General features: G+C 41.3%; 1 protein-coding gene across 1 annotated transcript in view; it reads left to right on the top strand.

Annotated features, from left to right (window-relative positions):
* ZNRF3 (zinc and ring finger 3) overlaps positions 1-24,923 on the top strand; it is a gene marked incomplete at its 3' end in the record, with an annotated part of 39,096 nt that overhangs the window by 6,326 nt on the left and 7,847 nt on the right. Inside the window, exons 2-3 of the mRNA XM_082007649.1 lie at positions 20,873-20,947; positions 24,398-24,529. Coding sequence (XP_081863775.1) covers positions 20,873-20,947; positions 24,398-24,529 — 207 coding nt within the window. The remainder of the gene's footprint in view (positions 1-20,872; positions 20,948-24,397; positions 24,530-24,923) is intronic.

Here is a 24,923-nt window from a genome sequence, read left to right as displayed (position 1 = left end):
GAGGCCATTTCCTCTCGTCCTATCGCTAGTTACTTGGGAGAAGAGGCCAACACCCTCGTCGCCACAACCCCCTTTCAGGTAGCTGTAGAGAGCGATAAGGTCTCCCCTCAGCCGCCTCTTCTCCAGACTGAACACCCCCAGTTCCCTCAGCCGCTCCTCATCAGACTTGTGCTTCAGACCCCTCACCAGCTTCGTTGCCCTTCTTTGGACACGCTCCAGCACCTCAACATCCTTCTTGTAGTGAGAGGCCCAAAACTGAACTTAGTTTTTCAGTTGAACTGAAATTAGTTTAGGTAATTTCCTGTAGAAATTGATTCAGTTCAGTTGTAGAAATGCATATGGAATTTAGACAAATGGTCTTTTATGCTAAACTTATTTAGAAATTAGGACTGAGCTACGCAGTACATTAAGAGCTGAAGTTAGTGAGCGCCATGTCTAAAACCATTGATCAATGTTTCCAGAACTTTACTTGTTTGGATACTTTCAACTGGTAGTGACAGTTTCAGTAACGAACCCTGTGATGGGTCTTGTGTCACTTGCAGTAGAAGATACTGTCACTTTAGGAGAACTTCTTACATCCATTGAAGTAGCTGACATTCAAATTGTGGTACCTATTCCACAGTTTGGGTACCTTTGCTTCCTTCTGCTTGTCAGCCCATATTTCTTCTTTGTAAACAGCATCTAGAAAGCATTTGGAATTCATTTCGAGGCAGTAGTCTCAAAATTTATGGCAAAATTTAATTGGTCTGGCTGAAAACTAATGGTACGGGTGACTTATAAGCTGGTTAGTTTGTTGGTTGGTTTGTTTGTTTGTTTGACTGTGTGGCTACATGAAGGTTTGTGTTGGCAGCGTACTGAACAAGTAAGAGGAGGAGGGTAAAGGGACTGCTCTTTATGATGGCAATGCTGGCCTAAATGCATGTCAAACTACAGATTGAGAAAAGTTGTTCAGCAGTAGAAACTTAATATTGGTTGTTTTGAACTCTCAGACATTCTGTGTTAAGAAGGAGGTTGTTAGGAAGCAGAAGAGAAGTTTCTTGAATGAGACTAGACTTCTTTGGCTGTGGACTAGTTGATAGATCTACATTGCACATGCCAAACATGCCAAAACTCTGATCAAAACACAAAGTTGTTTATCAATCCCACTGTTTTGTAATGAAAAAAAGAGTATGCATTTTGAGGGGGAAAAACAGCAGCCTGGCTAGTCTTAAAGACGCTGACCTTCTGAATCAGTCATGTTCTTTAAGAGTCTCCATTAACTTTGCATTTAAATTTTTCATTTCGATGGTCTGTTGTCAGCACTGCCTGAAATTAGAGGTCACTGTGAAAAGAAGTAGTATATATAATTGTAAACCCTGCCATGCATGTGTTTTTCTTACTGTATTTGTTCTAAAAAATATACTGAGAGAGAGAATTAGCATTTGCCTGAAGCACGAAAGAACGTTAAGTGCTATAATACCGTACTGATTGTATATTGTTATAGAATCATAGAATAATAGTTTGTGTTGGAAGGGACCTTTCAAGGCCATCTAGTCCAACTACCTTGCAATGAGCAGGGACATCTTCGACTAGATCAGGTTGCTCAGAGCCTCGTCCAGCCTGACCTGGAATGTTTCCAGGGATGGGGCATCTACCACCTCTCTAGGCAACCCGTTCCAGTGTTTTACCACCCTCATTGTGAAGAAGTTCTTCCTTATATCTAGTCTAAATCTACCCTGTTTTAGTTTAAAGCCATTACCCCGTGTCCTATCAATACAGGCCCTGCTAAAAAGCCTGTCCCCATCTTATAAGCCCCCTTTAAGTACTGGAAGGCTGCAATAAGGTCTTCCCAGAGCCTCCTCTTCTCCAGCCTGAACAACCCCAACTCTCTCAGCCTTTCTTCATAGGAGAGTGTTCCATCCCTCTGATCATTTTCGTGGACCTCCTCTGGCCCTGCTCCAACAGGGGTTAACATCCTTTTTAAACAACCATAAAACTTCTTAAAAAAAATATATTTGAAGTGATACGGTTACTTGTGCAAATATTTTTGGTGTCATTTATCGTTTGACGTTCTTGTTTCTTACTTCTTACTTCCCCAGTGCTAGCAGTGTGATCAGACCTCTACAGCATACAAACATAACGATTTCTGGAGTTGTAACAAAATTGCGTAGATGATGGGATGATAAGTGTTTTTTCAGGAAGAAGCTGGATTTTCATAATGAAAGACAGAAATAGTCCGTCCTCATAATCTTCCTGATAGGGACAAGTGTATATTTTTGACAGTCCCGCCCCCATCCCCCAATCACATAAAGTAAAATGCTTTTTCCAAAAGCTCAGTGTATTTCTGCTTCCCATCTCCTTGCCTCTTCTTCCATACCCCACAGACCATACTTTAACAACAAGCCTATTTTAACAGATTAAAAAAGGGATTTGAATGGGAAAGAAAAAGGAAGTAATGTTGAATATGAGAGTGTTTGGCTGCAGAGAACATGGGGATGCAGAATGAAGCAGCAGCAGTCTCATCACTGTAGTTGAAGTCTTGAGTTCATATGTACCTTTCTCATGTCTTTCCTCTAAATCCTCTCATTCCATGACTACTTTCCACCTTAATTTCAGCGGTCTCTTTGAGGAGAGAAGGGAAAGGTTGAGCACAGGTAAGAGAACAGACAAGCAAGCCAATTAAATTCTGGAGACAGAGGAAAGGTTTGTGTTGTGTATGGATCATACAGTGAAAGGTGTAAAAGGAAAGAAAAGAGCTGGATCAAAGCCAAAGAAGAGATTGCTCAAAGGAATGGATGAACAAGGGCTGAATCAGGTTATGCAGTTCAGAAGAAGTAGATCTATCAGGTTTTAATTCATGGCTGGTGGTGGGCCCTTTCCATTGGCAACCAGTGCCAGCACTCTGTTATTGTATTATTTTACTAACTTCCTTTCTGTGTTCACTGCACAGTTATGAAAAGCAACAGCTATTCATGAAGAAAGGCCGTCTTTTATGTTTCTCCCTCTGGGCACTCCTTAGATTTGCTATTGTTGGATTGATTACTTTAAATAAATGTCTACTTTTAGAGTTGAGTCCTTAGCAGTCCCCACCAACATCTTCGCTCCTTTCCAACCAACTGTGGAACACAGCTGCTTCTCCCTTAAGCTAAAGAAGCAGCTGTTGTTGCACAACATGTGTTACTGGAGTCTTTGGTCAGTCAGAACTCCCAGAGAAATTAATGGAAGTCCAGGCTGAGTAAAGACTAAGGAACATTTTTTTAAGATATGCCCCACATACAAATAATAGTAATATATAAATGTTTTATGTCTCTTAAGTTTTTGGACCTTCATGATTCTATGTGCCTTGTGAGCCTCTCAAACATTGAGAGATATTTTTATTTTACATGCAGAATCTACTTCTCTAACAGGAGAAATGCACAATGGCAGACATGTTGGAAGAGCTAGAGAAATGGACTTTGAAGCAGAAAAGTGAGTGGGCAAGTAAGTGCAGCTATATTGGAGTATAGAAATGAGCACAAAAGAAGGCTGTCAAGCAGAATCAGATAAATGGTTCGGAACGTGAAGAAAATAAGGAGCAGATATGGAGGCAGGGAATGGAATTATTTAGGACTTCAGAGATGAGTGACACGCCTAATTTTGGTGCATGAAGAGACAGAAGGCTTTGAAAGAAATTGGAGAACTGGGGAATGTAACCCGAGCTGCATCGGAGGGACTCTGATATTCAGAGTAAAAGATGGGCAGATACAATCAGCAGTGGTAGAAAACAGTGGATCATAAGAAATTGCAGACATAAAGTGGGAACATTTTGCAATGTTTTTCACAGGATTGAAAGGGAGGAAAGAGAAAAACTTAGTATAATTCAAATTGTGCTTCATATCCTACTCCTTGGAGGTACTTTGCTAGAAGCTGGTTTTCTGCTCTAAACATTTTGTCTTCATGATGGCCAGGTGGATATTATCTAGAGGTGCCTGTTTGGATGACATGATGATTTAATGTTTGTACTAAATTCAGGGAACCAACTCCAAATGAGGCAAGTGATCATACTGTGAACTCAAAATGAGTATGAAGTGGGCTTTTTGGTCAATGTAGGGAGCACTGACCAAGCCATTTGCAATTCCGGCATGTTATTTCTTGAAGATTAGAGCTGCACATATTTGTGGTATGAATTCTCTAGACAAATTAGGTATATATTATCAACATTTGCATAGCTGTTGCCTTAGAATTGCTCAATAAGGATATGAAACTCTCACCAAAACTATTAAAAATATCAAGAGCATGTATGTATTCTAGTGCACTAATGTATCAGTTGCTGACACCATTGGTGTTTTGTTCAATTGGTAAGCCAAGAGAATACATCACAGCCATTTAATTTTTCAGAATGCTCAAACAACTTGGTCAGCTTTGGGTAGGAAAAAAAGATGGACCTTTGCCCCGAGGATACAAATTGTGAGCTTTTAAGAGGTGTGTGGAGAGGCATTTGCAAAGAGCACCGAATGCATAGACTCTTGAGTCCATGAACAGTGTTGAAACTCCCAGAGGGTCCCTTCAGCTGACTGTAAGGGACTAATGAGCCAGCCTGGCTGTTTATGGGCTGTGGTTAACCTCTTGCAAGTTAGGATTTCCTGTCGCCAGCAATGAGCTGTGACCGCCAGCACCACAGTGTTAATGATGAGGTAGGGGCTGATGAATGGCTGGACTCCAGACAGCAGCCTTCACTGGCAAAGAATCAAGTGGCTAGAGGGGGAAAAACATTGATGTCTACAAGAGAAATAATGCAAACTCCAGAACGTATAATTCCCATGTTTAAAAAAAGAAAGGGAGAAAGAAACTGGGGACAAATTCAAACCAAGTGAAGCTTTTATCTCTGCATTCTGAATAGAAGATTGTTCTTCAGCAAAACTGGCTGCAAAAGCCAGGCCAGTTAAAACAATATGCAGGCTGCTTGCCTCCAAGTAACCAGAAATTGTTGGCTCAGAGTAGCCTGCTCTGAGGAGCCAACCTGCTGGGAGACGTTATCCAAGCAACGGCCTGAATGTAATTCCTCCCGCTGTGGAATGGCTCTTTGGCAAGTGAAGACCCTAATTAGAGATGGAAGGGTTTCTATTTTGTTTTTCTTTAATCCTTACCCTGAGGCCTCTGCAATACAGCCATGTCTCTGCTTGTGTGGAGAGAAGTTTCCAGTTTCCCTTTGTAACAAAAATCCTCTACCTTTTTTATTCACTCCCCCCCCCCCCTTTTTTTTTTTAATAAGAAGAATCAACAAACTAAGAACAAGGGCCCACCACAGTTTGGGACCTTGAAACTAATCTAATCCAAAACCAAGGTTCACTGTTTGAGAGAAAGTCCATGTCATCTTACATTAGCCAGCCCATGGAAAGTTGCTAGATGAACTGGAATACTGGCCCACCATGCATCTTTTTACTACTGAACTTACTACCCAAGCTGATTCTTCTAGTAGAGAGGGAGAGGAAGACAGAGAGGGGGACGGGGAGGGGAAGGGAGAAGGAGAGGGAGTATCTCACTGGATCAATAGTATTCTGCTGGATACCAAGGCAATTTTACACACCTTTGTTCATTCAGAAAAATTAAGTCCATGACTGGGGGTTACATGCATATTCTGTAGCCTTGGATGCAGATGCTCATCCCTGACAGAGTGGCCAGAACCTCCAGGGGAATGTGCAACAGCATTTTAACTCTAATATGTGTAGAAGTGAAAATACATGTGCTGCTTTACAACTCACCTTGGTATATATGATGCCTGTCTGAACATACTCTGACAGACTGCATGCAGGCATGTAATAACCCTGCAAAGAGCACTGCACTTTCTGTCACTGTTGAGACTTGGATCTACTGTTTCATCACCTCAGATGACAACCGTGTTATCTCTAAAATGTCCTTGTTTACACTAGATACCAACCTATGGATGAAGGTCAGCTACTTGAGGATGAGGCTAAGCAAGAGAGATGATACTAAGCAGAAGACACTGTGAATTTTCATTCCTGTCGGTTTATTATATTTGAAAATAGGTATATACCCAAAATTGGCCCGAATCACTCACGATTGTTCCTGCTTAGTTACACTTCTCAGCACCTTTGGTGGGATGTGGTCATATTCATATCTTGCCTTACGTTCCAGGTAGAGAATAACAGTATGATATTAATGAGCACAAAGCTCTTCAGCCTCTCAAATAATTTTTGGTTAATTTAGATGTGTCAGTGTATCTTGGATAGACTACTGCAAATGCCTCAGACCTATTCTGTGCTCTTTACATTATTTCACACAGGCTGAATCTGTTTGAAATCTCTCCTAAAATATTTGAATATTTACCTAAAGCTGTGAGTTGGGAACCATGGCCCAAAACTGTTGTTTTGTTGAAAAGAACTTTCTGGTGAGGCTTGTCTTTCGGGAGGATTGAACTTCCTCATTGAATTGACAGATTGGATGGAATTCCTGCAGGACCTAAAAAGTTTTGCCATCTCCCGTTCTAAATGCAAAACATAATTCTTATAAATATTTGTTTTCCCTTTTGATATATATACATACCAATTTATAATTTTAAGGTAGTATTCTATTAGAGCACATGCCTTGTGTATCTGAGATAGGAGGAACTTTGGTACATTCTAACTATTTACACAGCTTGGGTCCTATAGGTATGGTTTCTTACAGTGGTCTAAGTCAATAGTTCCTTTAATTTACAACTCCTCCAACACGTTTCCATATCTCCATTTTTTAATGACTTCTCTCAGCACCACAAGCATGCTTGTAGGTATGTTTACATAATTATTTTAGGTCTAGTTTGCTGTTTCTAGTTCATCTACTTTCAGTACATCTTCAGTGCAAAGATAAAGTTAAGAATTATCTGGGTTGGCTGTAGTGGTATTTTATTCTATATGATTCTTTAGTACATAATTTCCAAAATATACTCATCTTGTGACCATTATATTTTGGAGATAACTGTATATAGGAATTCTGTTGCCCAGAAAAAGTTTGGAGGGTTACAAAATGTAGCAGCATTACTGTATAACACCATCAGCTTCTTGCTGGGTGTGCTAGGTTCTCTGTGAATATGTTACTTAGTTCAAGCCATCAGTCCTCTCCTGTGCTCTCTTTCAGTGGACACCCTTCTCTCTGTGACTGTGCCTTCTCGTAGCAACAAGTCTGCTGGCCCGCAGAATGGTCTGTGATAGAAGGTTTTGGGCCATGGAGTCCCATGACTCTCAAATGTATCACAAGAGATTTGCAACCAGCAGCCTTTGGTGTGTTCAGGAGTAAATAAATGTCTTTTTCATGTTGTTTTCACTTGGTCTAGTCTCAGAACTGATCGCAAATGTTTCTCCCTAACCCCAGAAAAGAGAGATACTTTTGTTTTTTTCTTCCTCGTCTTAAGTATCTGAGAGCCTCTCAGATAGTGGTATGGATCACATTGGTATATATTGTTGATGTGATTATGTACTGCATGAAGAGGTATTTTTCTTAAACTAGAAGTACATAGTTTTTTAAGTTTTTAATTTTTTTCACAGAGAAGTACATTTGGTTTTAATTGTGATTATATTTTTAAATTTAGAAATACTGCTTTGCATTTTCTATTTCTATACTTCTTAATTGATAAAGTAACTGTTGTAATGCCATAGAATGCAGTATCTATAGGGCACATGTATAAAACATAACCCAGTGCCAGAGGTGTTGAGCATTCCATTCAGGAAGGGGTTTTATGCTGGTGTGATACTCGAGGATTTGACTATCTTGTTTTGATATTCTACTTTTGCTTTCAGAGAGAAATCTGAAAGTTATTTTTTTGTTATCTCAGAAACGTTTTGAAATGGCATCCTGCTTATTCTTGGCTTAATTTACTTTCTGGAATTACTGGGGAATTGTACATTAACAGAGCTGAGGCATCAGTTGGTTAATTTGTAACTTCTGCTAACTTTGCAAAGTAGATGATGTCCTTTTCTCCTTCCTCCTCTGCCCTGCAGAATTGGTCTGTGACCTGGCTTTCTAGCTCCAGTGGTGGTTCAAGTCGCAAGGTATTTTTGGTGATTGACTATTAGCAGTGCAGGAGAGAGGCAGGGGATGCCTGTATTGTTCAGATGTTGTTGTCTGTATTCTCTGGAGCTCTGAGAGAAAAAGAGGTTTTGTAATTTGACATAATGCTGTGGAGTTGGTGCAACATTCTCAATGATAAGCAGAGTGCAGCAGACTGGTTCGCTGGAGTGTCTTTGCCTGTGGCTGATGTTCCATGCTTTTACAAGTACAATTGTGAGTCTGCACTAGAAACGGGTTTTATTCTGCTAATGAGATAACATAATATTTTCTTTTCCCCAACAGTAGCTGCTGCTAACTGAATATATTATGGATAGTCAAATGTCAATAGGAAACACACATCCTTGCTTACTTTAGGAGGTAGTATTCCAGATGTATTTTCAAAATAATCTGAATAGTAATATCCACTGTAGTTGATGTTTTAGCAGCCAATATAGTGGTGTTCTTAAACATACCGACAGATTTTGATGAGCTGTTTTTTGTTGGATGGTTTTTGGGTTTTTTTTCCCTTTCACTCCTCCTTCATGGGATGTCTCTTTTGTGCTCAGTTATGAGGAGGAGCATGTAAAGTATTCCAGTGAAGAGTAGTTTCCTTTTTGCAGTAGAAAGAATAGTGCTGCAAAGCCTGCTGTGTTGTGATATGGAACCAAGATGGAAAGAACTTTCTGAAATCCATGAGTGTCTTGGTCCTGATAGGAGATTACACTTGGCTTGAAGAGAGAACTTTTATCCCGAGCAGAAGTCACAATCATATAAAAAAACAGGTTTGGATTTTATCGCCTAGCTTCATGTGATGCCATTTCCGTCATGTTGAAAACGTAATGCTGCCATCCATAGAATGGGGATGCAGTTCATATCCACTGCTCAGTTTAATAGGGTTCTTTAAGGTATACCTCTCTTTTGAAGAAGTTAAGGTCTCTGAGAGCATCAGGGTCAGAACAGCATTCAGCTGACTGAAATGGCAAACTGGCAGTGGCAACATCTGCTTCTACAGACCTGCAGATTCATCGTGCATTTTACGTAAGAACCAGTGGTCTCTTTCTCATCTATAGATCTTCCTGGGTTTGTCCATACCTACCTGAAGACTCCTTAAAACTCAAGTCTCTGAAGAAATTAAATGCTGATAATGTAGGCTCCTTATGCCTATTTCAGGACAAAGTTGTCCTCTGCTAATAGAACAAAATAAATGAGGACAAGTCTGCAGAAGGCAACTAGAAAAGCCGCTATACTAGAACCTGGTACTGCATTTTCTGTATCATAGCTCTGGTAATATTGTCTACATCTTTGTGGTCTCATTTGATGTTGATATGGAGAAAACAGTTGGTTTGTGAGTGCTGTAAATTATGGCAACAGATTTTGCTACTTTGAGTCTGCTCAGGAGAACACCATGACCACTGAATTGCTATATTCATCATTTATTTTGGTTAAATATTACAGATGGAAACCTCATCCCCTCAGCTGTTGTTCCCTAGCAGTCAAGGTTGTTGAAATCCTTGACCTGCCTTTCCAGAGCAATAAAGCAAGACACTGGACCTTTTCACTGAAAATCATGTTCCTTGGATTCACAGAGTATGCAAGTTTGCTTGCTACTCGGTGTTGCTTACATGTTACCAATAGGCTATGTGAGAGGCTGACTGCTTATTTCAGAGGACCAAAGACAGCTGATGAAAGAAATAGCTGTTAAAAAGAATCTACTTCACGCCACATGCATAATCCCATTCTTTTGGCAGATTAATGACCACTAACTCCACAATGTGGAGAGTTCTGACATGGAATATTGTATCTGATGGGCTATGTTAAATAGAAAATATGCCTCAAGTTCAATGATTTTTAGTTCATAGAGAAATCAAGGGGGAAAACCTCAAAAACTGACAGAGGGAATGCAAGTTTGGTCAGGCTGGCTCAGTTCTCAGCTAAATAAGGATGTATTAACCAATTTTCTTGACTACTCTGTTCAACAATCTCTGCACAGAGTTCAAGCAACCCAATTATCATATATTCTGCCTCCAAAAGCAGGAGATGTGTTGAAAAAAAAAAAATCAGAAAAAGGCAAAGGAGAAGGAAAGTGAAGAGGAAAAAGCCATGGTTATACCTGTTGGAGCTGTGCTGTTTCAGTTCTGACTGAAAGCGGTGTTTTGCTTTTGGGATCCATAGGGCTATCTTCTGCATAATATATCCTTACACTTCTGCTTCCTGTCTTGTTCATTTTGGAGGATCACCTAATAGTAAATGCTGGCAACTGATGGAATAGACTTGGGATACTTTGGTAAAAGCAGTTTACTGTCATCTGTACTGGTTACCACCTAAACCATTGCCCACTCTCCCCCTCCCTGTCTTTATCATTTTCTTAACCCAGAGAATAAATCAACTCCCTCACGTACCCCATACCATAGTTATAATTAATATTTGTTATTTACAGTGCACTAAGTTTCAAGAAGAGAATTCCTGTAGTTGGATGAATGTTCCAACTAATCCAGGAGGCTAGTCCAGAAAGACAGACAAGTAGTTCTTAATGTGAACATAGTGTTAGAACAGCAGGATATATCTGTGGGCTTACACAGATATACAGCCAATACTTTTAAAACATCTTTTTCTCCCTTTAGTCCATCAGTTTTATCTAGGATGTTAACGTAAATAATAAATAAAAAAGTATATTTATAAATAGTAATATGGCTCTACCAATAGCCATTTTTAACAGAAGGTATTAAGTTACTTAATAAATGTGTAATGCATTTCTATGTTGATGTAAATAACAGAGCTAAAAGTGATTAATGGAACTTTGATTTCCCCAACTATGGTTCCAAGCCTCAGTCCTTCTCTCATCTTGAATTTATTAAGTCTCTGCAACCCATTAGATTAGAGTGTCGTGTCCCCATATGTGAATTGTATATTGTGAGGGAATTCTAACTGACAAAGAAGTAAATGTAATGAATAAAGGCTAATGTTGTTGGTATGATTTTTCTTTTAAACAGGGACCTGGTTAAGCAGTTTTTCTTCTTGTGGTGGTTTCTGCACTGTTGCATAGTAACTGACATATTAATTTGAGTGAGGCCATACTGAAAAAACAGAGGAAGAGATGCTTGCAATGTTCGTATCTGCAAGCATGTAAGGTCCTTCTAGATGTCAGCAAGTGGCTGACCTTCTTAATATTTTGATTGTTGCTGTCCTACCTGATTTGAATGAATGAAAGGAAGCAGTGCACCTGTTTAATAATCATCTGCTCCCTTGGGTTGAAAGTTTGTTTCATCAAGGAAGTTGTTGCTTCCTTGTTGTATTAATCTGGCCCACAAGAAGGGAGTTGCAGAACTCTTCAAATCTTTCTGGTGTTCTTTGAGGTAGTAACTAAAATTTCCTCAGGCCTGGAGATGTGAAGAGATACTTTCCTCACACTTCTCATATGCGTTTCCTCTCATCCTTTCTAGATTACAGGGATTACATTTTAATCTGAGACAGCATTTAATGTGCATCTTATTGGTAATGGTTATCAACAGTGGGTTCACAACAAGTAGGTGCCTAAAATACTACACTCTAAAATACCTTTTCCTCAGCCTTCTCCGTGAGCTATGCCAATCTCTGTGCAAATTAAAACACCACAGAAACATAGATGAAACCATTATTATGTATTTGCAGTAAAAATCCTTTTGAAATATGTAATAAACACACAGTATCCTTCTGTTTACATTTTTCTTTGAGTATAAAGTAGCCAAATGTATTCTTCAGCAGAGGGCTTCTGATAAAGTCCAAGGTTGGTAATGTATGAGGAATTGAGAAAGGGCAAATTCAAAGGTGGGTTTTGTATCCCTCATCATTTTAGTTACTTTAGAAGTGTCTACATCCAATATTCAACTAAAGAAGATAGTCAAATATCTACCAGGTGTTTGAATGAAGCCTAGCAAATGGCGGATCTCTTTTTAATGCTCATTTACAAAGAAAAACTTAAGGTGTCATTTGAAAAGATTCCTAAATTAGCCAAAACTCTTTTAACAATAGTTACAGTCAAAGTGCATATTCTGTATATTTTATGATATAGACAAGTACAAATGTTTGCTGGTTATTTCAACAGCATTCTTCATGAGTTTGCCTTCATCTGCTGTTGTCATCTTCTCCCCTACTGAACAGATGACTCAATCCAAGTGATAATCTTAAATAATAAAGTCTTCTGTAAAGGGGTAGCAAAATAAACAATCCAAAAGAAACAGACCCTTTTGCGTTTTCTCTACAGTCTCTTAGTTATGATGTCAGTGAGCACTACTAGACTCCCACCAGCCCCAACTTGCATGTACCTAGGAAGTTGGGGGTATGTTTCAGGCTACATATTCCTTTCTCTCTGCACCAGGGATACCTTTTGTCCATCCTTTGACAGTACTATTTCATCCTAAGAGATTCAGTTTCATTATATAGCTCTGGACTTGGTGCATTTAGGGCAGAGTCATTCATTGCTTTCTTGCATTTTGTTCTGGTCTACTTGTTTCGATAAATCTGTAGATTGAACAAGGACTGCAAGATTGACAAGGCAATAATACAAGGAGTATCAGGGAGCATGTGAGAGAGAGGGACTACTAGAATTGTATGCTACCTTCCCTCAGACAGACCCAACAAGCAGACAGGACGCATGATATGGAGGATACCCTATACTCGCTCCACCTGGGTGAACACAGTGACTTGAGGCATAGGGGGCAATGGCAACAAGTTCCTGCCTGGTGCAGCAGGCACATCTCCTCTGTGACTTCCCCACCTTCCCAGCTGCCCTCGCATAATAGGTATGAAGCTCTGCAAGTGGAACCGCACATTAACAAGGATGATGGTTCATCTAGCTTGGAGGTGTTGCCGAGGTTAAACCGGCCTACACCCTGCATCAAAACTGCTTCCATAAAGAAAAAAAAAAACGTCATTGTCACAGGAGACTCCCTTCTGAAGGGAACAGAAGGCCCAACATGCAGACTGGACCCACTTCTTAGGGAAGTGTGCTGCCTCCCTGGTGTCCAGGTTAAAGATGCAAAGAGAAAGCTTCCTACCCTGGTACAGCCCTCAGATTATTATCTATTATTGATTTTTCAGGTAGGCAGCAATGAAGTTGCAATAAGAAGTCTGACAGCAATCAAGGGAGACTTCACAGCCTTAGCATGACTGGTTAAGGGATCAGGAGCACAAGTAGTGTGTTCAGGAAGAAGTAGTGTGCACAAGAGAAGCCGGAAGCCATTGTGCAGCAGGAAAGATATGATATAGCTGTCATCACAGAAACATGGTGGGATGACTCGCACAAACGGAGTGCTGCAATGGATGGCTATAAACTCTTCAGAAAGGATAGGCAAGAAAGGAGAGGCAGTGGGGTAGCCCTGTATGTTAGGGAGAATTTTGATTGTCTAGAGCTTAAAGGTGGTGACAATATGGTTGAGTGTTTATGGGTAAGAATCAGGGGGAAGGCCAACAAGGCAGATATCATGGTGAGAGTCTGTTATAGACCACCCAACCAAGATGAAGAGGCAGACGAAATACTCTATAAGCAGCTGAGAGAAGTCTCACAATTGCTATCCCTTGTTCCCGTGGGGGACTTCAACTTACCAGATGTCTGCTGGAAATACGATACAGCAGAGAGAAAACAGTCTAGGAGGTTCCTGGAGTGTGTGGAAGATAACTTCCTGACACAGCTGGTGAGTGAGCCAACTAGGGAAGACACCGCACTGGACCTGTTGTTTGTGAACAGAGGAGGACTTGTGGGTGATGTGATGGTTGGAGGCTGTCTTGGGCATAGTGATCACAAAATGATAGCATTTTCAATTCTTGGGGAAGTAAGGAAGAGGGGGCAAGAAGAACTGCTACCTTGGAATTCCAGAGGGCAGACTTTGGCCTGTTTAGGAGACTGGTTGACAGAGTCCCTTGGGAAGCAGTCCTGAAAGGCAAAGGAGTCCAAGAAGGCTGGACATTCTTCAAGAAGGAAATCTTAAAGGTGCAGGACCAGGCTGTTGTCCATGTGCCAAAAGATGAGCTGGCAGGGAAGAAGACTGGCCTGGCTGAACAGAGAGCTTTGTCTGGAAGTCAGCGAAAAAAAGGAGAGTTTATGACTTTTGGGAGAAGGGGCAGGCCACTCAGGAGGACTACAAGGATGTTGTGAGGTCATGCAGGAAGAAAATTAGAAGGGCCAAAGTCCAACTAGAACTCAAGCTGGCTACTGCCCTAAAAGACAATAAAAAATGTTTATATAAATACATTAGCAACAAAAGGAGGGCTAAGGAGAATCTCCATCCTTTATTGGATGTGTGGGGAAACATGGTGACAAAGGATGAAGAAAAGGCTGAGGTACTTAATGCCACCTTTACCTCAGTCTTTAATAGTAAGACAAGTTGTTCTCCAGGTACCCCGCCCCCTGTACTGGAAGACAGGAATGGGGAGCCATGTGAAGCCCCCATAATCCAAGGGGAAATGGTTAGCGACCTGCTACACCGCTTAGATGCACGTAGGTCTATGGGGCCAGATGGGATCCACCCAAGGGTACTGAGGGAGCTGGCAGAAGTGCTCAGCAAGCCTCTTTCAATCATTTATCAGCAGTCCTGGCTAACTGGGGAGGTCCCAGTTGACTGGAAGTTAGCAAATGTGATGCCCATGTACAAGAAGGGCTAGAAGGAGGATCCGGGGAACTACAGGATTGTCAGTCTGACCTCAGTGCCAGGGAAGGTTATGGAGCAGATCATCTTGCGGCATCGTACTTGCCATCACACAGCATGTACAGGACAACCAGGTGATCAGGCCCAGTCAGCATGTGTTTTTGAAAGGCTTGACTCCTGCTTGACTAACCTGAGCTTCTTCTGTGACAAAGTGACCTGCTTAGTGGATGAGGGAGAAGCTGTGGATGTTGTCTACCTGGACTTCAGTAAAGCCTTCAACACTGTTTCCCACAGCATTCTGCTGGATAAACTGGCTGCTACAGGCTTGGGGAAGAATGTCTGCCAAGCTGCCTGGTGGAAAAGGACGTGGGGGTGTTGGTCAACAGATGGCTGAATATGAGCCAGGAGTATGCCCAGGTGGCCAAGAAGGCCAGTAGCATCCTGGCTGGTATCAGAAATAGTGTGGCCAGCAGGGCTAGGGAAGTGATCGTGCCCCTGTACTTGGCACTGGTGAGGCTGCATCCTGAATACTGTGTGCACTTTTGGGCCTCTCACTACAGGAAAGACACTGAGGTGCTGGAGTGTGTCCAAAGAAGGGCAGCGAAGCTGGTGAAGGGTCTAGAGCACAAGTCTTATGAGGAGCAGCTGAGGGAACTGGGGTTGTTTAGCCTAGAGAAAAGGAGGCTGAGGGGAGACCTTATCACTTCTCTACAACTCTCTGAAAGGAGGTTGTGGTGAGGTGGGTGTCAGTCTCTTCCCCTAAGTAACAGGCGATAAGACAAGAGGAAATGGCCTGAAGTTGCGCCAGGGCAGGTTTAGATTGAGTATTAGGAAAAATTTCTTCACCAAAGGAGTAGTCAAGCACTAGGACAGGCTGCTCAGGGAGGTCGTTGAGTCACCATCCCTGGAGGTATTTAAAAGACGTGTAGATGCTTAGGGACTTGGTTTAGTTGGTGGACTTGGCAGTGCTAGGTTAACGGTTGGACTTGATGATCTTAAAAGGTCTTTTTCAACCTAAATGATTCTATGATTCTTCTGGACATGCTGCAGTATGAGGTCTAGTAGGTTTAAAGAGAACCCCTAGGCACTTGTCTGTCTTGCTCTTCTTATTTTGAGCCTATTCACACTAGCTATTATGTTTAGTTTTGTAGTATCATTAATGCACAAGACTAGATTTTTGAAGCTTGGTTTTTTTGGCTTTCTAAAGGGAAACACTACTAACTTGCTTGATTGTTCCATGCCTGGCTTATGATCAACTGAAATGTCTTTGAACCGCTTTTAAGCTGTTGTATGCTACATCAGAGACAGAAGAAAAAACACAATAGAAACTGCTGTGAAGGCTTGAAAATGCTAATTTTAAATGGCACTAATATTAAAAAAAAAACAGCTGGCAGTTACTTTTAACTCTGTAACCAACAAGAATATGGATTTATATGTAGTTCTGAGCTAAGCTGATTTTGCATGTACTTTCAGGGGGTAAAAAATCACAAAACTTGAAACCAATACACAAAAACGTTAGCTCAAATGGAGTCTGAACCTGTATACAAGTAAAATCAGTATACAAGAAAAGGCTAGAATGGATACTGGAATACAGCTTCTAGCATTTGCTGCTATGGTAGTTGCAGTCCATTGCTGCAGAATGTTCAGTGCAATTATGGACTGAAATTCTCTGCACTTCATTTACTGCTTTTGTTACTCCAGATTGCTAGGATAAATTTTAAATACAAACATTTTTCCTCATCAGGTGGTTTGCTCTGCCTGTATCACCACTCCATGATGTTATCATGCTGTAAATGGGCCTCTTCCTTTTTCTTTGCCCTTTCAGCAACTCTAAAGATTTATTCTTCCCCTCTAATTGTGCAGTATGGGCTACTTCTGCATGGCCAGTCTGTTATCTACATCCAATGAAAATTCTTGTGTTGCTCTGTCTTCTCTTTGGCCCCTGTGCTTCTGGCAATATTGTAGCTGCATTTATTGGGGCACTCAGAAATTCGTCTGTGAAAGGAATTTGCAAAAGTTACGACTGCTCACAAGGTCTCAAAACAAAAACAAGATTTTTTTCCTCCTTCTGTAAGTGTCCAGACCCATGAGGGCCTTTCCACTGCATTGTAATCAGTATTGATGGGGCTGAAAGATGGGGTTAATACATGGAAAAGGAAACTTAACCTAATCAGAGCTATTTCAGTTCATACAATGAGCAATATGAGATTCAGGCTGTGATTATCTTACAGTTTCTTCATCTAGGGAACACACAGTCAGGGAGCTGGTTAGAACTCATAGGAAAAGAGGACTGCCATGTGAACAGCATGAACCTTCTTCATATTGCAGGGATTACCACATATGATCATGACAAGAGGTGCATACAGGAGGACTCCTTGGTTTTTTAACAAATTTACCCATTTGGAACTTCATTTCTTAAAAATGAAAGAAGAAACTGAGATTTCTTTTTTTCAGCTGTGTACTCCCAGAATTTTGTTAGGTCTCCCTTGCTGACCAGCTGTGTTCTACCAGAAATAGTTTGAGTTGGTTTTTTTTTTTTAAGTAAGGCAGTTCCCAGCCACAGCACTTAGCATAGCAGCATAGGTTGCAAGTGGAAACCATTGTTATTTTTACACTACCATTACATATAACACAAAGGGGAAATGCCAACAACAGTCAATTGCCCCCTGTAACAAAAAGTATCTCCCTTCCACAAAAATTACAATGATTTCAGACAGTGAGTTAAGGTTGTGTTTATCAAATAAGATGCCAGGTGACTTGTCTCTATTCTATAAATACCCATTTATATCTAACCTGTATTTTGTGTTTTATTATGTTTGTACTTAAGGACAAAAGAATTTCTGAATTGCCAATACAGGGCTTGCTGAAGATTGTTATTATTTTCAGTCCTGCTTCTAAGACCAAGGCAGGCTTAGTACTCTCTACATCATTGTTTTTGCACAATAGAGCCCTGTGTTCCTGCATGCCAGGCAGTTAGCTGCAGATCTACACGGAACATGTATAACTTCCCTGGAGCTCCACTCCAGATGTGGGAGCACGTTACACAAAAAGTAAAACTTACGATGGTGGTGCTTGCAAACAGTGGTCATGTAGAGTGAACAGGTCAGTCCATTGCTCTCTACTAGCGTAGTAGCAGAGTCTGAATGCAAAGACTGGGAGGTTGTCACAATGAACAGAGTGATCATTTAAATTACTAAAAGTGCAGTTATCAAGTTTTTGTCTTGTTTTTTATTACTCTTTACAAAAAAAGAATAATACTGCTATGTAGTGATAGTCATTTATTTTAAACCACACAAGACAAACACTGTCAGAAAGGGATATGCCTGGCACCTTTATTGCTTTCTGCCAATTGCATGGGAGTTGAATTGAGGAAATGCCTGTTTGTTTGCCATGGGCATTGTAAAGGTAAAGCATGTACCAGTACAACGTTATTTTCTTCCCCTCATCCAAAGTGTGTCTTTATTTTTGGTCTAGGTTTTGTCGACTTTGCTTAGAAACATGATTTAGGAGCAGTCTTTAAATGCTGAATATCCCAAAAGGAAAAAGTAACATGCCTATTATAGACTGGCATTAAGTGGGACTCAGGTTGCTGTGTTATTTTGAGCTGTCCTGATTACTGAGTAGTGGGCAGGATATTTTCAAAGACATTTTGGTTTTAATTATCCTACATTTTTGGGGGGGGTGAGGGTAGTGGCAGCCAGGCTTTACAGAGAGCCGACCGGTTTTCTGAGGCGGGCAGCGGGGCCGCCAGCCGCAGGTGCGCTCCGGGCCCTCGGCTGCCATCTTGGACTGAAGGGAAGAAGTTGAATACCAGACGAAAAAAAAGCGTCTGCGCCTAGGCCCCAGCCTGCTCGCCGTCGGCTGCTCCTCAACAAAGTGCAGTGGTTTTAAAAACGAGCTCGAGGACGGGAGGAGGAGGAAGGGGGGAGCGGCGAGGAGCGGCAGGCTCTGGTGTGTTTGCGGCTGCTCTCTGATCTCTTGCCAGCAAAACCTGGAAGGTCAGGCGGGCTGCCGCCAAGCCGCGGAGCCGGAGCTCCGGGAGCGCTGGAGCGGGCTCCGCGGAGCGCGCCTCCGCGGCACCCACCTCCCCTGCCGTCTGTCGTTCCCGCGCAGCGTGCTCGGGAGCTGGAGCGTCGCCTCATAACCGGCGTCCGCTACCGAGGTCCCGTTGTGCGAGCAAGTCTCTTTAGCACTTGGGATCTTGCACACGGCTAGGCTCCCTAGTGATTCCGGTGAGACACGGAGAGCGAACGCATCATCTCTTTCTTTGGGATCAGGATTTAAACCTGGCAGGGGAAAAAAATCCGTGTTTCCCAGTTCGCCCAGTGCCTGCCGAGTACCCCTCACCCCCTTAAGCAGGACGTCATTTCCGGGGATGGGGCGCTGATGGGGGGTGTTTTCGGGCGGGCCTGCGCGCCGCGGTGGGGTGGTTTGTGTTCGGCTGCGCCTCGGCTCGTGCTTCGAGGCAGGGCTGAGCTGAGCGCTTGTGAGCCCTGTGCTGGGGTGGCACAGGAAGGGGCATGGCGAGGGTGCAGAAGGGCCACGGGCGGCGTGAGAATTACCGGTGGAAGAGGGCTCAAGCCTTCCTTTGCTTGGGGTCTGGCACAAACTGCTGCTTGTAGTTGGCCGGAATTAAACTACTTCAGCAAGTTTGCAGAAGGGGGGGAGTACAATTTTTTAACTCAGTTGCTACTTTTCATCTCAATATCTGATTTGCAATACAAAGTAAGGACTACAGGTTACAGCTCGGTTGTGGAGACTTAATGAATTGCTGTGCTGTATACTGCTCATTCAGTGTGTTCACAAAATACAGGTTTTTTTTCTGAAACAACCTTCAAAATCTCTTTAAAAATACCTTCAGACATCAAAATGCCTTGCTTGTTGACTGACCATCCTGAAAGAACAATCTAAATGGCCTGAACAGTTCTACAAGCACTGCATGTCTGTAAAAGGTGCCTTCTAGGGAAACCTGGCTGAGCTTTCACCTCAGGCCACTGCAATAGAGAATGTGTAGTAGATTCCTTTTAACTTTTCCTCCCCAACAGCTATTAGTGATTAGCCAGGTGTGCTGACTTCAAAGGGGACAAATACCTGCTGGGCTGAGAACAAGACCCCGTTTGGGAGTTGGTTTCCCTCATGCATTGCCTGATGGACTTGGTTGATTTAAAATAAAACTAACATACAAGAATAGAGGAAAGAAAGTGACCTGTTGGTGTTCAAACTAACACCTCTGTACTGGCCAACATCCTTCTTGGAAAAGGAGGAGGGAAAAAAAAAAGGTACTTCATAATTTATCACTTTTGTATGTTTCTTTTATATGTCAATTTAAGTTCAGGTTCCACTTACAAAGAGCCAGTGTCCTGTTGTTTAGTACTGTGATGGTGATAGCTGTCATCTCTTGGAGAAATCGTTACTTGCATTCTGCATCCAACAAAGGCAGTAACAGTTTTGAAAAGTTTCTGGGAATGTTTGCTATACGGAGCCATTGAGCAACATTTGAACAGAACGTACAGAGGCACAGTGGCAGAAACTGGTAAAAATACCCTGTTTGAGCCTTGGCGGTTAAAATACTGTTTTCTCTATTCCAGAGGATATTAATACGTTCTAATATCTCCCCTGTGCTGTTGCTAACTCCAGGTTTGGACCCCATGTTTGATGAAAAGCCGTGCACTTAAATAGGTCTGTTCTTATCTGCATATGAAGCATTGAATGCAACAGTTCTGACATCTAATGGTCAGAAAGAGCAGTGTTCTCTGGGGCACATTTTGCAAGGATTGTGGTATACTAGTTTGTCATGACTATGAGAATGATGCTGAAAAGGTGCAAAGAACCTTTTCAGTGCACCTTTATTTTCTGCACTAGTGAGCTTGTCTCTCCACCCCAAATTACAGGGAAGGTTGTTTTTAATGGTGCTTCCAAGTAACATGGAGAAAAAGAACATGATGTAATTTTTAAAAATTCTTAGATTTAAAGTCCTTAGAGGGTCTAAATCACATTTCAATTCTTTTAAAAGTTGAAGGAGGTGTTTGAGAAGGAAGGGGTAGAGAGACTGTAGAAGCTATAGTGAAGTTTAACTACATTCCCTGCTGATTTGGGAACTCCTGTGTTTGTAATTACTCTGTCATTTGTTTTAACTACACAGAAACACAAAATGTTAAGTTTGCTATCTGGAGATGCGGAGAGGGAGTTATTTTTGAGGTAAGAAGTCATCTTTTGGGGTGGGACTGAGGATGCTGTCTTTCTTATTGCAGGCAAAACGAGCAGTACAGCGAGGAGCCACAGCGGTCATCTTTGATGTTTCTGAAAACCCAGATGCCATTGATCAGGTATGAAGAAGGGAGCCTAGTTTTATTACAGCCTCTGTTGGGTTCTTTTGGAGTTACTGAGGCAAGACTTGAGAGCATACAGGTCTCAGAGTACACCTGCCTTAAGACATGCAGCTACTGACTCTGAGTAACATGGTGCTTTGGTTTTCCTGGTCATCTTCTGTCAGGCAAGAAGTAATGGAGGTGTTGAGAGTCTGGTAGAAAGAGAAAAGTATTGGGAGTTACATTTTTCTTTTAGCTTTTGCTACAATACAGAATCCAGCTCTGGGACTGAGGTTTTGCGAAAGGATGGAGGCAAATGTTTTGTGGCCTATTATCTAGTCAAGAAAGTTTTATTTGCCCAGCTCTGTGTACGAAACACAGGGTGTTTGGCCCTATCCAGCTTGTGATCAATAGTATTGTTGAGCAGCAGCTATTTTTGAGATTGCAAAATGGCTTTCAAACCTGGTTGTAAACAAGATTCTTAAAGAAGTTATAAACATTTCTTTCTTGCTTGCAGCTGATGATTTCTGGCCTACATATTTTGTTGACAAGCACGGTTCTTCTTTTTTTGGGGTCTCAGTACAACTTACATCTTTTCGTTTCAAGTGTGTGAGATAATAGCTGTGGGAAATGCTTTGACAAGATCCTTCCAGCCAATTCTGAGTTATTTGAGTAGAGAGAAGAAACATAACAAGCACAAAATAGTGTGCGTTTGGTTTAGTTTTGTCTTGAAACAAAACTGCTGTTTCTGCTACAGCAGAAATAAGTGAAGCTGAATGTTTTTAAGTGCAGCCTGAATTTCTTGGGGAAAAGAGAGACCATCAATGTTTACATTTAAAAAACTGACTTTAATTCTGAAATGAACATCTATTAGACGAAGGAATGTAGACCCTATGCAATGGATGCTTTGAGAACTGTGTTCTGCGTGTGCATCAAGGCTACAGCCTTGACCTTGCAAACATTCTCAGGGATTTTTTTTTCCCTTTTATACACAGAAAAAATATCTGCACGAAGATGTAATCTGTCTTTTTCCAATTTTTTCTCTGTATTACAGCTTCCAGTTACTTTCAGCCACCCTGCTCTGAACTTGTGAAGTTGAGTTACTGCCTCATGCTCTCTTCCCTCTACCAGAAGCAGCTGTCCTTCCTTGATTCTTGATAATAAACTGTGTGCAACTGTCCCCAATAGCTGGGAAACTAGTCTAGTGGATGATTGAATATTTTGGGTGTACCAATAAAATGGAAGGAGGTTAGTGGCTTAGTGCAGTACCTGACAAAGTAGGCTCTGTTAGAGCACAGAGCAGCAGCCTATACGAACACTCACAAACAGGAGAGGAATGACTAGACCTAGCTTTCATACCCTAAACATGAGTTACTTGATTGGCTCCCTTCTCATGCTGCTCTGGACACTTGTATTTCATGCATTTTGATTCTCAGCCAAAGTCTTCAGAACCCGTGGCATCAGGGGATACGAATTAATTTTTCTTTAAAATAAATACCATTTTGGCACTCATAATGGAATTGTGGAAAACAACGTCAGGTGCATAACAATGGAGGAAAAACCATGAGTTAATCTGGGGTATCTTTGATTCAAATGGAAGTATCCTAAGATACTAAGGGGAGCTGTTTAGGAAGCTTTCCCAGGTATGCTTGTTACCAAGCAACAGAACAACTAAGGGAGAGTGCTTCGAAAGGGAGGAGTTGAGTATTGCGAGAGGCGATCCTGCCTGCCAGTCAATGAACAGAAATAGGAAGCAGGCCTGACCCAGAGAAGAATTGTCTTCGGACAATTTGGTAGCAGAATTGTTAACAAATGAAAGGGCTTCACATACAGATTTTGTGGGTTTTATTCCCATTGATCTGCATGTCTTCTGCTGTAGACTAAGAATGAAACTTTTATTTTTAGAAAGGCTCTATGAAGTCTGATTTGTTTCTTAGTTTTACTTTTGCATAGTTTGAAGAGGAGTAACAGCACCCAGAGCATCCTGTTTAGCAAGAGTCTGGCAGTGTGCAAAAGTTGCTGAGGAAATCAGGTGAATTCTTTCTTAGACAAGAAAGCTTGAGAGAGAATATGTGTCTGGGAATGTACGGACAGTGATTGGATTTGGCCTTAGGCCAGCAAGTCTTGTAGACACATAGGATCCCTGGGTTGGATTCAAGTACTTCAGATAGTTTTTAGCTCTTCAGAAAACAGCTGTCTTAAAAATAGTTTGATCAGTGTTCTCAGAAGCCCAATCAAATACTTGGAAGAATCTTTTTTAAAAAGTCTCAGTGAAATCTGTCACCATCATCTGGAGAGATTGAGTACTTTGTAAGCAGGATGATAGACCAGTCAGTTGGTAATTTCTACATGTTTTAGCCAGAAACATCAGGTAGATATCAACAATGTAGATATGGTATCTCTGCCATATGCTGTTCTTGTTCAATTTTTTCACACTCCTGTCATCTCACTCCTTTCCCCTGTACTGTTTCCATCTGCTTGTCAGTGCCTTGCTTATTTTGTATCAACCAGCCTCTATAGTAGGATTTTTCTTGTGGGTTGGAGTAAGCTATATGAATTTATCATGTTGGTGCCATTTTGTAACAGAACAAGTCTCTTGTCTTGTTATTCCCCTCTCTGCTATATAGTTTAGCAGATTGTTTTTCTGGATTTAGTGGCCAGAAAATTTGTCTCCACATTGAAGGTTTTCATCATCTGACTGGATAAAGCCCTGGGCAGCCTGGTCTGATGTCATAGCTGACCCTGTCTTGACTAGGAGGTTGGACTTGTGGGGTGCCTTCCCACCTGCATTATTTTCTGATTCTGTGATTTGGCCTTTCAAAAAAATGTTGCTGGACCTGGAAGGAAGTTTCAGGGTGACTTAAGCTATCTATTCATAAGCTTTTCTCTTTGAGGCCCCCATCCTGCAATCGATAGCTCTAGTGGTTGCTAGGACCCAAATAACTGTTTGAACGAGTTTGCTGAGTTAAACAGCAGAAATTTCAGACTTTAGTAATTGGCTAGGTACAAAGAGCCTGAAAGACAGGACGCTGACATGAGATTGTTCAGAAAGATGAAGAAATTTGAATAATATAACTATAAAGTTGAAATAACAAAAGTTTCAGAAAATGTAACAAGGCCAATTTTTTTGGAGTGTGCAGATTTTTATTCTTCGTTATGAGGTTTAACTTATTACAGTATTAATATATGCACTGGCACATAATGCAGTTAAGTTAAAGCTGCTGTTCAAAAATGACATTTGCTTATCCTTAATCTTAGTTTTGGTAAGGAGAAAAAAAGCAGCTTAAGTCAAAAGTTTAATTCAGGTTTAACTCTGTGGAATACTTAAGTGAAGGTCTATGCTAGAAGAGAACAATTGGTGCTTGAATCAGTTCCACATTCATATTCCTTTACTCTTATCTCCATTGTCCAAAAGAGAGGTAGTTTTCCTGAAATGTGACTTTTGAGTAGCTTTCTTTTTTGTTCTAGCTGAACCAGGGTTCAGAAGACCCTCTGAAGAGACCAGTGGTGTATGTGAAGGGTGCTGATGCTGTCAAGCTAATGAACATAGTTAACAAGCAGAAAGTGGCACGAGCAAGGATTCAGCATCGCCCCCCACGGGTGAGATTTTAAGAAACTTTATGTAGGTATTACAGTGCTGTTACTTCATGCAGTGCTTGCTAACTGCACTGAGTGTGAAGAGGTTTTGATGCTCCCCATGAGCATTAATACATGCAAAATTCTGTTGACCTAAATCAATTGAGCAGCTGCACTGTGGACGAGCAGCTACACTAGATGTAAGTATAGAATCCACAATGTGGCATCTGCTGTCTTTCATAAGGATTCTTTTGAATATATAAATGGCTAAAAAGTTGATGTAATAGAAGTTTTCATTTTTCTTAGTTAAATAACTTACTTATTACATATTTCTGGTAGTTCAGATTTGTAAGGTAGTTTGCCCTGTGTTAATTAATAATTCTGTGTGGTATTTTAAGCATGGGTTAATTATTTGATA

Source organism: Phaethon aethereus (genome assembly GCF_964289735.1).
Source record: "Phaethon aethereus genome assembly, chromosome: 17".
Classification (NCBI taxonomy): Eukaryota; Metazoa; Chordata; class Aves; order Phaethontiformes; family Phaethontidae; genus Phaethon; species Phaethon aethereus.
The sequence above is the reverse complement of the archived record's forward strand: the minus strand, read 5'-3'. Positions and strand labels throughout refer to the sequence as shown.